Source organism: Ambystoma mexicanum, chromosome 7q, assembly GCF_040938575.1.
Source record: "Ambystoma mexicanum isolate Mex_15411 chromosome 7q, UKY_AmexF1_1, whole genome shotgun sequence".
Classification (NCBI taxonomy): domain Eukaryota; kingdom Metazoa; phylum Chordata; class Amphibia; order Caudata; family Ambystomatidae; genus Ambystoma; species Ambystoma mexicanum.
This window is the reverse complement of record NC_090941.1, coordinates 134121569-134138630: the sequence shown is the minus strand read 5'-3', so window position 1 is coordinate 134138630 and position 17062 is coordinate 134121569. Positions and strand designations below refer to the sequence as shown.

Genomic DNA, 17062 nt, shown 5'->3' with positions numbered 1-17062 from the left:
GGATAGTGAGGCATATTTGATCATATTTCATTTGAGAATAAAATGGCATGTTCAGTAAACAGTTGTCGGCCTCGCATTACTGACCCCTCACAGCATTGTTTTCCGAAGTCCAAACCTTGCTGAAGCTTTGGTGGAATACTGCTGGACCACGAGAGAGACAATTTGAAACCCTGAAGTCCCCTCACCAGAGTGCAGGATCGAGAGAGTGAAGAGAATCCGACCGGCAATATTCGTTCTTCATCTGGCTCCTGTAAAAAGGTGCCTAATCCACAGAGCCATGTGAATAATCTGTTGCTGGAAGCCTCCTCTGGCGACTGCTGTTGCAAGTTACCATCCAGTATCCGTTTCTTTTGTCTCCAGACCAAGAATCCAAGAATCCAGGGACCAGGTCCTGTGCTGCTGCATACACCCAGAAGCTCCTCTTTTCTCCTAAGGTACTGTGTTGCCGCCTTGGGTAATACTGACCTTAAGCCTTGTGTGAAACATGTGAGGCTGAGTGGCTGATTTGTGTGGTTGGGAGTTTTCCCACACCATTCACCCAGGCCTAATGCTGGAACGCATATAGGGAGCTTTCTGTGAAGTCCCTGAACACTTCTAACTAACCCTGAAGCTAATACTTACTTGTTAAAGAAGATATCCTCTGGAACTCTGATTTTCCTGTACCTGCACCTTATTCTGACCTGCCTACAGCTGGCTCGTTGACCACTAGTTTCCCTTTGCTGCCTGTGTAATCACTCATGCTTAGAAGAGGGAAGGATAAGGCTTCTGTCTTGATGAGTGTAAAAGTACTTACTTGTAAATTAGTTAGTGTTGTAACAGAAGTTATTACTTTAAGTTGCTGGTTGCTCCTTCATAAAGTATATAATTGAACTATCATTGGACTGTGTTCATTGCCGGTGCAAGCCACTACTATTTAAGCAGTGGAGCTGTCATTACTGTAATTTTACTGTGTTCAGTGCGGGACACGAGCCACTACTAGTCAAGCAGTTGAACTGTCAATGAACTGTGCTCATTGCTGGCGCAAGCCATTACTACTAAAGTGACTCCCTTTGAACTGTGTTCTTAAAAGTAACGTTGGTATGTAACTGTATCCATTCGTCAAAGAAGAAAGTTACACATGTTGCAAGATAAACTTGTAACATGTGTTGGTCTAATTAGGTGATTCTGTAACTGAATAATACTGTATATTCTGATCAATAGGGCCTGCTGCCTTCAAATTACTCAAGATATTCTAAAAGTCTAGCTTCTGTGGTTTTACTCCCCAAGAATAGCTAAATACCATTCTAAATGTGTTCTAGGTTTGACTCACCTTGACTGCTGATTGTATTCTAAATAAGGTTATACTTGGGTTGTATCCCATAAGTATTGAGTTGGTTTTTATAATTGTGTTTATATAATATCTCATGGTACTTACTTCCCCATGATGTATCTTGTCCTACTTGTATTTAAATAAATCATTTATTTTTTACAATACATAGTGTTTCAGTGTTTCTTTGGGCCATATGTATGCTACCATTTTTTTTGTACCAAGCTACAGCGCTCTCTCCCTCCTAAGATAAGCCTAGCTGCTTTGTCTTTGCTACCAAATGTTCTCAGGTGGTGCAGCCTTATACTAAGAGCAGTGTTTTGTACTGCCTCAGATATGGTTTTATGAAGCCGTTAGGTGGACTTTAGAAAAACTGTCCTAACAAGAGCTTAATGCATATTTCACCCACTATGATGCACTGCATTATTACCCCACACAATGGTATTTGAGTTGTTGATCCTGGAAGGATGTAGGGCTTGGTCACCCTGAAGGCATCTCCATCTTTGAATGTAGGTAGGACACAAATCTCTGGTGCAAGTGCTTAATTTACGAAACTTGTTTACCGGCTAATACATACCTAATATTGTCATCATTAGAGTCATGTCGCCTCTGACCTTTATGGAATCTAATGTGAGTTGACACGAGGCCTTTTATAGGCTTTCAAACAAAAACCAAGAAGACGAGAAGGACGGATGGCTATGCCCGGGACCATACCATCAGGTCAGTGGTGATGGCTGTTACAGAACCATAGGCACCATTGACCCTGGTGCTGGTGGCATTGAGGGACTTAGTCCTTCTGGTGGGAGATGATGTCTACGTTCACTGAAATGTGCACAGCTGATGGCCACTATCACAGTGCCTGTTACTCAGCATGGATCGGTAGACCCAGTTCTGTATGACTATAGTTCTGATCGTGCTATATTTGTGGACCTGTTTGATGGGGACTTCTCCAACGATTTCATGGAGTCAAGAGTAGCGCCTCTGAAGTACAGTATGGTGCCGGTACTATGCCCACTCCAGCACCACAGGTTAGCTGGAAGTTGGTTGGCTTCAGATTGGAGGATGCAGCAAGGGAGTCACTTTGGACGTTCTGTTTGCCAGGGGTGATGATTTTTATATTGGCTATTTAGAGGAACACTATTGCATAGCCACAGATGGCTGTGAGGAGAGGTCAGTGAGGTGGGTGAAATCCTAAAAGACCTCCAGGATGCTATTGGCTTGAACACATTACCTGAGTTGTCCTCAGTAAAAAGGGCCCTATTGGTTCTCAATGCAAAGTTTGTTTCCTAAATGGCCTTTATAAGAAGGGTGGTAAAAGCCCTGGATATCCAGATACTGGACTCTGCAGACCATGGAGAAAAGATATACACCCTAATCTGACGAGGAAAGGGCCAAAAGCGGACAAGCCATTTCTGTTTTTGGGGACTGTTTTATAGAGCACATCAGTGATCATTTGTGAGAAACTAATGCCTGTCCCAGCCCTGAACATGAACACACTAGGAAAGTGCAGGCTAGTCACAGGGGACTCCTCTTATCTCTTCAACAACCTGTCGGCATACTCAGTAGTGGTTCATACGGCCGATTCCACGGGGTGCCCCAATGCATTACCAACCTTAACACTAGTTGGGGAGTCCAAGAGAATGGATGCTATGGCCAAGAAAGTGTTCACCTTAGGGTCTTAGCCCCTGCGTTATACTAATGCTATCACCAGTCTTGACCAAGTCCAGTTATCTTTGTGACATATGGTGGAGAAAGCGATCGACCAGCTGCCAGTGGCAAGCAGGGAGGCGATGAGGGAGGTGGTTGCATATAGTTGTGAGGTCCCTACGCACATCATACAGGCAGACTCTGTAATTCAGTGGTCAAGGGAATGGCAATGCCAGCAAGATTCGGGTGCCACCAATGGCTGTTCTTGACCAATATCCAAGCAAAGATCATGGATGTGTCCTTTCAAGGGAATAAGCTATTTAGGGACAAGGTGGAACACGTGCTGGAGATGTTTAAGGAGTCTAGACAGATGTCTTGATCCTAAGGTCTGTCGGCCACTCCAAAGAGGATCTTTAGAGCCCAGCAGTGTCATGGCAGTTGCGTGGAAGAGGGTGATGATCTGACACTACCACAATGCATTATGCAGCAGAGTGGACTCTCTCAGCAGGGCATCTCTGGCTTTTGGCTCATGGTTGGTTGCCAGGAATATCTGGGTCCAGGGCTTCCATCTGGATGAGGAGAGCAAGGGGAGCCTGAATGCTCTCAGCAGGCAGCAATGAGTGAGTGACACACAAGTGGTTTCTCGATCAGTGGAGGAAACCCTAGTGAGCAGCACATTCTGCATCTGCTGAAATGTATTAACGGCTTCAGCTGGTAGACCAAAGTAACGGGAGTTGCAGTAATCAAAACAAGAATTGACTAAAGCCCCAACCACATTGGATCACTCCACTGAAGGAAGGAAAGTAAGAAAGAGGTTTTCTATTTATTTGGAAAAAATAAGTTTGACTTGCTCTATTTTTTAGGGGGGTATGGTCTTTTCTGAATCAAGACAGGAACCAAGATGATCTGGCAAAGTAACAGGGGGAACGTAATGAAGCTATTCACAAATTGGCAAACAAAAAGGGAGAGAGGTATCAAGTAAGTAGGGCGAGCCCCAATAATAGGATTTTTGTTTCATCTTGGTCATGTTGCAGCTAGCTAGACAGTTCACAGTTGGTTATGGAGGATCTGTTCTTTATAGTCATTCATGTGAAAGTAAAGTGAGCATCTTCAGCCTAGGAATGATGTAATATTCAAATTCTTGGAAAGTCACTGCGGTGCCATGCGGTTGCTGAAGCCCTCTTTTACGTTTATCTAAAGGAGCATATGGGATTGCAAAATCTTCCCCATTTTTAGCCAACTGCAGCAGAATAATAATAGGTTTGCAGCTATCGGGTACAGGTTAGTTGTGTGAGAAACCAGAAGGTGTCTCACCCACTAGTCCATGAGGATCTCTCATCCAGGTGACCAGGGCACTGCCATCCCTTTTGGATCCAGTTCCTGGGGGTGAACCAGTTCAGGAGGATCACCTGAGTGAGGGGTCTTTGGGGAGTGGAATGTCGGATGGTGAGACGTGGTATCCCCTTCCCTATAGCACCTTTACCCCATCCTACCAAGTAGGATATTTAGGAACTCTGCCCCTTCCCCCCACCCTCCTTACAACACAAACTTTCTCACGGACAGCCCGCTATGAGAGAAAACAGACTAACACCCGAGCAGTATACTTGACGTGTCCCAATACAAGGGTCAGGCAATTACTGACCATCACACACACCTGACTTCCATTAATCTTCCCCACACGGATAAAAGCCATAACACAAGCGTACACTTTGAGTGAGGTAAAGCACACGAGGAAACAGAAGTTTCAGGACGGCAGCTGAACAAGAGCGGAAAGACGGCAAAACAAAAGGGGATCGCAAGGAGGGAGGTTCTCTTGACCTTTTCGACAACGAACCGTTACTTTCCCGAAAACTCGAGAATAGAAAGCGTAAGGCCAGGAAACCAGGCTGAAAAACCCTACATTGTGTGTTAGAGATAACCAGGAGCCTCCCATGTCAAATATCAAGACTGAGAGAAGGGCCTGCCGCTGTGGTACTGTTCTTGGCTCCAAGAACAAAGCAGCGTCACTGAAATCAACACAGCCGGTGAGTTGGGGAGACCGATACAAGGCTGGTCTGTTTTGAAGCCAAGGTTGCAAGCAGCAACATTGTATGGCGAGCACTGGAACGAACATTGTAAATACTCGTTTGATAAGAGACGCAAGTAAAGTTCAGCTGCTGAGTGATTGAACTTTAAAAGCAAGATACCATACCTTTGATAGTGGTCCGGCACTGCGTGGGTGCTCAGTCGAAAGTCTCTGTAAGGTATCCAGCTGAGAATTGGCAAAGTGAAAGTAAGAACAGGTTATATCAAGAAGAGAACGAGTAATTGTGAATCAAAGTGGTCCTGAGATGGGTCAAGCAAAATCCTGCGCTTAGTCGATAGTCTTCGATTTTGATAAAGTAGATACATTTAGTCCAAGCCCGGCAGAGAGAGACTAGTTGAAGATTTTGTGTCAAAGTGGGTCTGAGCCTGGCGGAGCGGAACCCGGGGTGAACAGTAAATCACCAGAGAAGTTGTATATGTGAAATCTTTGGTCCGAGTCCGGCGGAGGGAGACCAATTGAAGATTTTGTTTCAAAGTGGGTCTGAGCCCGGGAGAGGAGCACCCAGGGTGAACAGTAAATCACTCGAGGTTGTATGTGTGAAATCCTAAGAAGAAAGGAACTTTAATGTTTGTCGTGTTGCATCAGGCCCTCTGAAATAAGAGGCTTTGAATGGCAAAGAGACTTTGACGCAGAAGGCCCTGATGTGGAGGTTTTGTAACTGCATCCTCGTGCTCGAGAAGCCAGCGAGTGTGCTAAGCAGGAGTGTGCCACCTTGTCCCATGCTGAAAACGTGGGGAAGGGCAGCCCACTGCTTGAATATCCTGACATATTTGTTGAACATTTTTCTTTGGCATAACGTTGTTTCCCACACTATTTGTATTTAGAAGTAAGGATTGACAATAGGTTTATTAGTATATGCCCTTTTTATTTTGACAGACTCCACTAGGACTGCGTTATTATTTGATGGTCGTGGCTTGCCCCCATCTTTAGATTTAGAATTAGATAGGCGTTTTTCAAACCCAATTGACGTTCAATAAACACCCTTGAACTGTGATCACTTGTGTCTGTCTTACTGTTTGATACCATGCCTTCCTTACAATTGCCTGAATATTTCCCAGACAAGATGGGCAAAAAGATCTGGAACAGATTTTATGACTGGATGTGGGGGCAGGACCAATGACTCATGCAGTATGTTAAATCAAGGATGTATGAGAATTTAGAAGAAAGTGATGGCATAAGAAATGAAAAATAAAACCGATCTTTTATCAGATTTGTCAAATAACAAGTGGTTTCAAGCAGCAACATAGGGGTAGGAGCTGGTAACCTTTGCTACCTGAACTGGCCACAAAAGCCTCCTTGCAGCCTTGTGCCCAGAGTTTCTCCACAGAATAAAGATTTTCCATAATAACTTACTAGAAATTCTTGATTCTATGAAAGACACAGAGGCGAGCATTATCCTGCCCAGAAAGAGAAATAACAGCGCTAGCCACCTTTGGGTAATAATTGTGCGACTTGTTTGGGAATGTTACTGCTTATTGGACTGACTTATGTATGTCAAGTTGGTCTGCCTGAGGGAAGTATTGAGCTGCCATAACAAAATATAAATGCACTTTTTTTTAATAAATGTTCTTGTGGGCAACAGACAGCCTTCTCTCAGCCCACTTAGTTTAGCAAAGGAAGGTGTGGAGCACGAACCTTGCTGTCTTGGAAAAAGAAAGTATCTCCCTTCTGTGAAGGCTTCCTTAGTTCACTTTCCGTTTTCCTTTTCTCTTTTTTTTTTTTTTAAATTTTTTTTATGTAAACTTGAAGTAGATGAAAGGGACTCGTAGCTGCAGCTGGCGCTCGCCTTCAAAATCCATTGTAAAAGCAACGGAAATGACAAGCGAGTGCCAGCTGTAGAAAAAAGGACTCAGAGAGCAGAGGCTTCCTCTGGCGGTCGCGGGAGGTAACCGCGAGAGAAAATGCTCTCCGTGCGTGGCTTCCCAGGGCTCTGTGGAAGCGAAGAGGCGAGCCGGGGGGCAGCGCACGAAGAGCAGTGAATAATTGAGACAGGCCGCTCGCGAATGCAAGGGCTCCTGTCAGTTGGGGCCGGGGCCTGAATAACAGTGAGGCGGGCCGCTCCCGAACGCGAGGGCTCTGTCAGTTGGGAGAGATCCTCCGACGGCAGCCAAGCAGCTGAAGCAGAGGATCTCTGAAACTGACAGTAAAACAAGGAAATGCGCTACACGCGTAAGACAACAAACGAAAGTTATTGAAAAAAGGCAAAGCACTATAATGCTACATGCGGAACGTAGATTCCGATAATACAGTAATTATATGTAAATACATATTCACAATTATTAAAATATTATTTAAATATAAAATCCGCTTTTTTTTTTTTTTTTTAAAACAAAGAGATAGAAAGGTACTTATCTTTTGCTGTGAGCAGCAAGAAAGAGGAAGTGACATAATTTGCATGACTGTTTATATGGACAGCCAGTTATTCATTGGTGGACTAAGTCACATGTTAGTGACCCTTTGCTGGACCTTTTCCTGAAGCATCTTGGGAAATTGAGTTTTTCTTGGACTTACACTGTTTTTGTTCATATTTTCTAAGTTCTTTGTGTTTTTTTTTCATGCACCTTTTGTCTGCCACGCACTCCTGCGCTTTCAGTAAGGTGCATTAACACTTGCTGCTGAGCTTTCTATTTATATATTAATAAATGAAAGAGAAGCATAATGGGAGCCTCCGGTCTTGACCTAGAATCAAACCACAGCCAGCAATACATGCGGGGCTCCTACTTTATTTTTGGCCTATCACAAAGAGCAGATCGGAAAATGCTGCAATCTGACCCACTTCTACTGTAAGCAGCTCACTTATTCTCAGAGAACAGTATTAAGGCACGCAGTTGAATATCGCCCAAGTCTTGAAATGTTATTAGCAGATATCAGTCGGCGTATACTCTGTAATGTGCAGTAGAACATTTGTTTCTGGATGAGGAAGTGCTACAAAATGACAAAGGGTTGGGGTGGAAAGGTGACGAGTAAAGTTGAGATTTAGCACATAATATACTGGATACGTTTTTGAACACTCATTTTCATGCTATGTTTTCAAAATGTACTATAGCCATCATCAATAGTCATTCATTTCGAGGCATTTGGGCGTCTTAAAATATATCTGCCTTCTATTATATCTTTTGGTTTGGGCTTTTGCCTTAAATGTTCGGCACTAAACCGTTGTACTGCTGCTTGCGTCTAGACTTTGGTTGGACGCTTTTTGATAATGGCTTCAATGTTGGTGTAACTATGAATGTTCATGGGTTCACTTGTTTCCCTGTCTGCTTAATTTCTGTAAATCCACACCAGCAATATCACAGTGGTGAGCCCCAAGCATGGCGAAATAGCTTTGGGGCTGTTATGTACAGGTCGGTCTTTGTCTGTTAGCCATGTTTAAAATGACACTCTTTACAGATTATCATTTTGTTTGCTTTTACTTGGAATCTCTGAAGAAAAATCGATTGCATCCTATTTATAATTTAAGTGCTTGCAGTCATTTCTGACATATATCACAGTAATTGTGTCTCCTTATTTTCTTTATACACGAAAATATTATGATGCGCGATATTTTCTCTTGAAATGTTAAATTCATGAAGGAATGAAGTCAGATAGTCAAGTAGATCATTTTAAATGGTGTAGAGTATGACACTAACCTACTACAGACTCCCTTGGTAGAAACCGAACAAGAGATATTCTTTGCACTTCGTAAAGCTCTGCACTGGTGTGGAATTTCTGTATCCAATGCAGGTTGTGTGTAATTTGCTACCTGCACTCAGTGCTCCTAAGCTGTCATTCTTACATAACACATTACATCCCAGGTTACCAGACATTTGGTCGAAAAAAATTGGTCGACTGGACAAATGGTCGAACCAATTTGGTCGAAAACCAAATGGTCGAATTTTTTTTGTTTTTTATATTCACCCCTTTTTTTGGGGGGGGGTCCCCCCGAACCCTCTTTTTTTTCTAAAAAACCCTTTTTTTTAAAAACGAAAACCCGAAAAATATATATACAACTACAAAAAAAAATTCGACCATTTGGTTTTCGACCAAATTGCGTCGACCAAATGTCTTTCGACCAGTTTTCAGTCGACCAAATGTCTGGACACCTACATCCCATTTGGTCCGCTCTTGAATGTACCATACCATGTGACAAGGAATGAACTTACATTCTGGGTTAGGCATTGCTACTGTTGAAAGTTCCTCACAGTATTGGCACCACAGCTCTCAGCATCATATCTCGCTGTTCCATCACGTGTGTGCCACTGCTCTACAGAGGAACACTCACTTTGCACAATCTTTCTCAATGCTTTAGTGAGGTGCACAACATCTATGTTGTCTCTACCTCTGGAGCGCACCCTGGTCCAATGAAAAACAATGGCATGTCTCAAGGTGGTCCTAACAGATAGAAAGTCGAGTTGCACCATGATGTACATCCACATGTGCACCCCAAAACATCTGTGGCTCAACTGCCTCTCACCATTCTTTATAGCAATCCCTCTAAGAGGGTCTTTGGAGCGTCTTGCCTTTTCCTAATTTCAGCGTTCACTCCTCGGTCTTGCTAGGACAACCACACCCCTCCCCAAACATCTCTGCTACATCATTGAATGTTTACAAATTGGAGGAATTGATTACTTATCAAATAGGAGCATCGGGGCTTATTTACAGTCGGTTGGTTGAGCAATCGGCCCTCTTTTCGTCTAACTAATCTGCTAGCAGAAAACAAATTATCAATTATGTGGGAGCCACTATATCATTTTATAATGCACGAAGATGCACCAACATAATAACAAAATACATGTCTGTATTTAGACTTTGATCTTGGCCGTGCTTGTGGTGTAATAAAGACAAGGAGTGTAAATGCTGGAGTCAGTGCTTCCTAACCCTGGTCATTTCTCTTGGTTGGATTCCATGTAGTCATTTTAGCTTGTCCAATAGCATTACAGAAGAGGACCAACAGATTTCAAATCAATCCTCACCATGCCCTCAAGAGGAGCACTACTTTTTATAGTCAGACAGCCAATCCTAGACCACGACGATATAGTTCAGCCCTTGTGGGCTTCATGAGTGAGGTAAAGCCTTTCCAGGGGCATTGAGTAATAGGCACATATTTGGTAATAACACCTACCACTTGAAAGATTACCATCCATCCTTCTGCACAGCAAATAAGCGGCCCACCTCTGGGCAGAAAACCTATCGCTTCAACACTTTCTATCCATGTGCTTATAGCCTATTCAACACATCCCAATGTGGCAGCTTTATGCCAGACAAAGGTCCCAGCGTTCCTGTTCTTAAAGTCTACTGCTGCACTCCATGATGCCGAAACTTGTGGAGTTGCTTGTGTTTCAATGCAATAATATGACCTAGGTTTTCAGACCAGACTGCCTTTTATGGTTGCGATCACTGCTGATTTTCCCATATTTACCCCACCTCGCCCCTACCTGTGTAATCACACAGAGTGGCTAAGATATGATGAGATGGAAAGCTGACTTATGAGTTTTAACGATTCCTAGGATTGATAATAACTTTCCAAAGCTTTCCATTGATACTGGCCAGCTTGGTAAGCTAATGGCAATGGGCCTCATTACAGGTTCGGCTGTGCACTAGGCAAGTGGAAGTAATTTGGTCCCCATCACTTTTTTTGCTTGTAATGGAAGGAAGTAGAGTCCACTTCAACCCCAAGAATTGGCAGATTTACTGTGGCGGATTTACCGTTCCCCTTATCGGAGAGCTTGGGCTTGCCTACACAGTGTATGTATTATGTTCCACCCCAAAAATATTTTCAGGCACACTTTTGGTTACCAGTTCACTCCTGCTTCTTTGCTGGAAATGCATCCTATGCCAATTAAGCCAAATCGATCAGTACATAACCTGGCAATATTGATATCTTACTCTGCTCTAGAAGTCATTTTAGATACATTGACATTGATTCCACTGCAACATATACAATGTGTAACTCTTTCATTTTCCGAAATTTTCACCCATGTGCTCTGTGTCGTGTTAGGTGAGATTTTCATACCAATGATACATCTTCCTGACCTGTGTCAACCCCAGAACTTTTTTGCTTTACTGGTGGATTGTTTTCCCTTATACCTCAGTGAGTGGGAACCTTTTTCCACACTCACAGAATCTTTTACTCTTTTTATGGGTGTCAGAATCTTATAAAAGTTATCCTCTTCGACAACGTTTTGGCAATAAGTGCCTGTTGTTGCTGGGTTGCCCTAGGGGCTCCCCTTTTAACTTTCTCTGGCTAACCTTTGCTGTTCCCAAAGGTAGAAAGGATCTTTGGATCCCTTTTACATTTTATAAGGTGAGACCAGCACCCCCCCACCTTATGTGGATTGCTGGGCATAGACGTATTTACAACAATGCCGCCTAGGGCGGCAGATTGCCAGAGGAGCGGCATTGTATTGCAGTTTATTTTCAATTTACTGGTTGTCATTTTTTAAATATAAAGCCAATTTTGTTTCTTGAGTCTGGCTGATCCACAACACTGAGTCATTTTGAATTGTTTGCAGTCATTCCACTCATACAGTTTTTGATGACCAAACTTGGATATATGCTTGATATTTGTGAGGGTGACTTTCGTTTATATATATTCATATATATTTTTTAAAAAAAGGAAATATGTACCAAACCCTGCGAGCTTTAGGTGTTTAGTGATAGTCATACAGCTCTCAAACATATATGACAGATATAAAGCTCTTTGGTCATTCTAATCTTCCGAAAATGCTCTTTAATATGCAAAACCTCATTGGTTTTATTGGTGCCACTTCACATTATCTTTGGAGTTCTTTCTAATCAATACACACACACACACTGTGTTAAGCGATCACTTTTATATTCAAATACATGACGTGCATTTTTTAAACCGTTGCAAAAATTAGGGGTTTCCCTTCAGAAAATTAAAGGTTAAAAATGATGCATCATTTTACAATATTAAACACATGCCTATGCTTAAGTCAAGCACAGAGTTTCCACAGTTCGCACTAAAGTGATGTTCAGAAGCAATCCCTGATTTCCCTCCTCAGCCCCACATTTCAGAGGTCTGTGGCCGCCCAAAAGGTTAAAATGTGAAGAGTAAATCTGTGTGCGCAAGTGCATCAAGAAGGCTGTGAAAGGATACCCGAAGCCATAGAAGGGTGCGAGAACAAAAACTGTGTGCCAAAGGTACACACTGTTTCACAGCTGTAAAGGTGTCCCCTAAAGATATCCATTCAGCCATCTTTACAGTGCTAAGCAGGCAAATGGTCCCTGCTGGGGTTATCATGCGTCTTTGATGACAGTCTGTTTCATGCTCAATACTACCAGGAAAACTAACTGCAAAGTATGTCACACAATGCATAACTGTGATGGTTGTAAGTAATCTTTACATTAATTACATCTTAAATACAAGGTAGGACTTTTACTGTGAAACAGTGCTTCAAACGACAGCAGGACATCTATATCTATACCCACACATTTCAAAATGTTGCTATGTATTATACAGTCCAACCGACTCTACGGAGTTAACAAACATTTTAAATTACCTTAAAAGCAACCTGGCAAAACCCAAAGCCTAAATCACACCCACAAACGTAACATTGTGCTGTAACGCCCGATCCATTGCTCAATATCACTCTAAGAGTGTTGGGCATTTTGAACAATTGCGGAAACAGCAATGATGTAAAGTTTGTCTACCACTTCATTTGTTATAAAAGGTGCCTGCATTGTGCAGTTACAAGGAATGCTGTTGCTTCCCACACATGAATGTTCATGGCCGTCCTTATCCATTACTCCACTGTGAGAATGCACAGCCACAGATTCCAAGAACCTTCTCCAACTGTCTTTGCAGAGTTTACAAACATCACGTGTGATTTTACCATATTTTAATAATGTTGCAGCCCAAGGGATTAGAGGTACATCGGCTGCAGCAGGTAACTTGCATTATTTCCATTTTGCCCGCTGCTAATACCAGAGCTGTAACCATGAGAAGAGGGTTGATTTCATTTTATTCAAAATTTTAAAAGATGTGCCTGTACCACTTGCATATATTTCATATGTAACCTTTTCCATTTGACAAGACCAGAAGTAGAAATGTAGTACTGTTGCATCAATATTACAGACCAGTCTAGGTGCTTCTCAGAGTGACAGCGGGCAATTTGTGAGAGAAACCAGATCTTAACATTGAAACCAAAATTCCTTGTTCCAACCTTCTCTCAATAGTGTCCAGTTTGCAGACAGCTTATTTTCTTACCATTTCATCTAAAAGATTGTTTTTGGACCTAACCCAAAGTAGACAATTGGCCATAACAATTACCTCTAGTGCACTCAACTGTAGAACACATTGCTTTCTCCAAATCTTGGGCAGCAGAGAACTGAAAACACTCTTTAAACTAACATAACATAGAAGGCTTGAATTAAGAAGCAATGTCTTTATAATCCTTACAATCTTGAAAACGTCCTTGTAATGGAGGACAAAATAGGGGCAAAGGGGCGTAGTTTGGACAACAAGGACTGAGTTTGTTGAAGTCGCGGAATCTGGTGATACTGCAGCATCTGGCAGAGGTAAATTTGGGGGGGGGCATGCACTTATTTGGGCCTAGGGCAGCAGAAAGCCTAAGTACACCACTGTTGCTGGGGAGATGAGTATCCCTTTTCTCATTTTAAATGTAACATTTATGTTACAAGGACAAACTTACCTTTAATGGCTGGTGGCAGCAAACCTTTTTTTCAATTCGGTGCACCTTTACCGCAGGCTTTTTGCACAGCCCCGGTTAAGGCACCCATGGATGTTTATTTTACCAAAATGGCCCCTTCTTCTTTTTTTCGCCATTTTAGTGTTTTGTCCTTTCTTGTTTCTTCCCCTGACCTCCATAGTGGGAAATTCCTTTGTGTAATTTTTATCTTTGGCGGGAATCCTGTGGATTCCCCGCCCAGGCTCCATAGTGTCTGTGAAGGCAGGAAGCGAGGGAGGAGTCCAAAACTCTGCAGCCCTTTTTCTTCCAGCCTGCCTGTGAGAATCCAGTCCAAATTGGCCAAAAGGACTGCCAACCCCCCCGGTTCGAAAGTTGCATGGCTGTTTGATTGGCTGGGTTCCTGCATAAAAGTCTGAAGCTGAAGAGATAGTCGACCACTGGATCCAAATCCGAAGAGGAAGATGAAGAAACCACAGCTGAGATGATTACCAACGACCGGAGAGCCTGCTGTGTAACTGGAGCTTGCTGAATTGACCTGGGGACTCTGAAAACGACGAACTGACCCAGAGCTTGGTGAGACACACTAGACCCAAGAAGACCTGCATTTTGGAACTATCCCACGTCATGCTCCGATCTTGCGTGGCAGCAATACCCCAATACCCTCGGACCTCAAGTCATTGTGCGCTGCGTGGTCTTCCGAAATTCAGAATCTCACTTTAACTTTGTGGGCATCCTGCTGGACCTCCAGAGACATGAATCAAGTCCGAAAAGTCCCCTCACCAGAGTGCTGGACTTTACAAACGACAAGAATCTGACATGCAATATTCTGTCTTCTTTGCTCCTGAAAAAGGAGCCAAATCCATAGAGCTGCATCCAGCCACAAGGGAAACCTTGCCTAGAGCCTTCTCTAGTGATCCCTGCTGCAAAAGTCCTTGCACTGCTCTGTCTTCTTGATGACGAAATTCAACAACCTGGTTTTTGGCTGCAGATCCTGATGTCCTCCTGCTGCAAAATCTTCTTTTGTGCTGAGGTACTGTGCTGGCTTGGGTATTTACTTACCTTAAGTCTCTTGTGATTTCTGTGATTGCGAGGGCTCACGTCCAGTTCCCCCAGGACCGCTGCTAGAACCCTCCTGGGGTGTCTTCTCTGATGTCCCTGGCCCTTCAACTATCTCTAAAGTACTTACTTGTTTGAACAGTCTTGCTCTGGAACTCTGAACTTTTCCTGCAACTGAGCCCCATCTCACCCTACCCACTGGCTCCTAGGCCACTACGTTCGCTTGTCTGCCTCTGAGAGAACTCATGTTCTAGAATTGGGAGGGCTGAATACTTTAAGGGGTTATTACTTACCTTCGATATGTTTTGCCATTCTGAAAAGTGCATATATGATTTACTTACCTTGAATAAGCTTTGTGCCTACTTAAATAAGTATTCTCGAAGTCTTACTTTCCTTAGAAACTGTCTCGCCATTCTAACAGAAAGTAGATAGAAGGTTAACTTAGTCACCTATGAATTGTGTTCCCCTTTATTATTCCTGTTAGGATAATTGTATGAGTGTCCCCAATTGGGTCTTGCGTCCCCTGACTTGCTTTTAGCCTGTCCAGAATAAGTCTGCCTAGGCCATACTTACCCTTTAGGTTACTGGTAGCTCCTTACAAAAGTATATTGAGGTTTTACTTACCTTGCATAGCTGTGCCATCCAAAAATAAGTTAACATGTTATTGCTTCCCTTAGTCTGTGAACTGAAAAGCAACTGTAATTGAATATTACACCCTAAGGTCCAACTTCCCTAGAATAACTGTTATCCTGAATCAGAGTTATAGGTATTTTACTGTGCCTAGAACAAGTGTTCCACTATTCTGAAAAGTATATTGTCCAGTTGACTTACTATGTGATTTCCTGATGAGCGTCACGGTACAACTGTTAGGGTCTGTTTACCTTGTATTACTGTAAGTAATCCAAACATTACTATTGGTTTTGACTTCCCTAGAACTACTGTTAGGTGTTCCAAATAATGTTATATGCTTTGGTCTGAGCACCTTCAAGCACAGTGTTGTGTTTTTATTAATGTGGTTATATATAATGTAATAGTACTTATTCTGCCCAGTATTTATTTGGGCCTACTTGTATTTAAATGAACCATTTATTTTTCAAAATACATAGTTGTCAGTGTTTCTTTGGACCATATGTGTATTACAATTTCTTTGTACTGATTCTACAGCCGTCTCCCCCTCCTAAAATAAGACTGACTGCTCTGTCTACGCTACCATGGACTCAGGTGGTATAGCCTTATACTAAAAGTGGAGTCTTGTACTGTCTCCGTTAAATGTTTTTACTAAGCCCTTTGTTGGACTTCAGAAAACTGTCCTAACATGTTTTGATACCTTTTATCCTATATATGATTTTAGCACACATGCTTTTATGTAAAACAACAGTATTGTATGTAACCGTAACCTAATGAGTTATATAGTTGTGCATTATACTTTTTTTTTATAGGTAATTCCAAAGTTTATATCTTTATTACAACGCAACAAAAAATGGTGAGTAATTTAGGTATTTTGAAAATCATTTTGTTTGTACTAATTGGCACCAGAAAGCACACTCAATATTGTTACGCATGTTTCACCTCCTGAGAATTAAGGTTACTTTCTCAAGGGTGGGGAAGATTTTTTGGCTGGCAAAACAGGTAAAGTAGAATTAACCTATAGATCCAGTTTCAGCCTATAGATCCACTTTAGGAGGGCAGGGCTTCCAGAAGTTGACATACTTCCCTATCCTGCCAGAATGTATTGCTATTTAAAATGAGCTTCCTGAGACTGCCTACAACAGTCTGGATATCGATCCTAAAACATATGGAAAAATCTTAAGAAGGATTTGGGGAACCTGTAATTGTGTGGGTCATCTAGAATCACGATGAGTAACCATTGAAGTTTAAGCAGGAATTTCAGTCTAGTCTACTCATGGCATTTTATACACTGGAACATTACAATCTTGAAACTCCATTACTTACAATGCATTGGCCCCAGGCTAATAGTTACTGTCCTAAAAGTCAATTGACCTCCGTCTTACCTGTTTTAAAACAGAAAATGTTGTCTTCAATGGTAGAATGTTTAAAAAGTATTATAATTACTTTCCCTTTACTCAATACAGGCTTATATTTGCATTGCCCATCAGTTGGGATGTTTACACTTTAGGGTACAATTGTATTTAGCAAGCTAAGGGACACATTACGGGTTCAGCTGGGATGTTGAAAAAAGGGCTGCAATTCCGTTGCCACCACTTTTTTGGCTTTAATGGAATTACCGCTGAATTCCAAGTTTGTTCTTGAAGTGGAGGATTTACATTGAAGTGGGCGGAGCCTACAGTTATTCCT

The 17062-nt window shown here is 42.4% G+C and overlaps 1 protein-coding gene across 1 annotated transcript in view; it reads left to right on the top strand.

Moving 5' to 3' along the window:
• TGDS (TDP-glucose 4,6-dehydratase) overlaps nt 1–17062 on the top strand; it is a 521057-nt gene that overhangs the window by 347459 nt on the left and 156536 nt on the right. The window contains exon 8 of the mRNA XM_069639164.1: nt 16186–16229. Within this exon, the coding sequence (XP_069495265.1) occupies nt 16186–16229 (44 nt within the window). The remainder of the gene's footprint in view (nt 1–16185; nt 16230–17062) is intronic.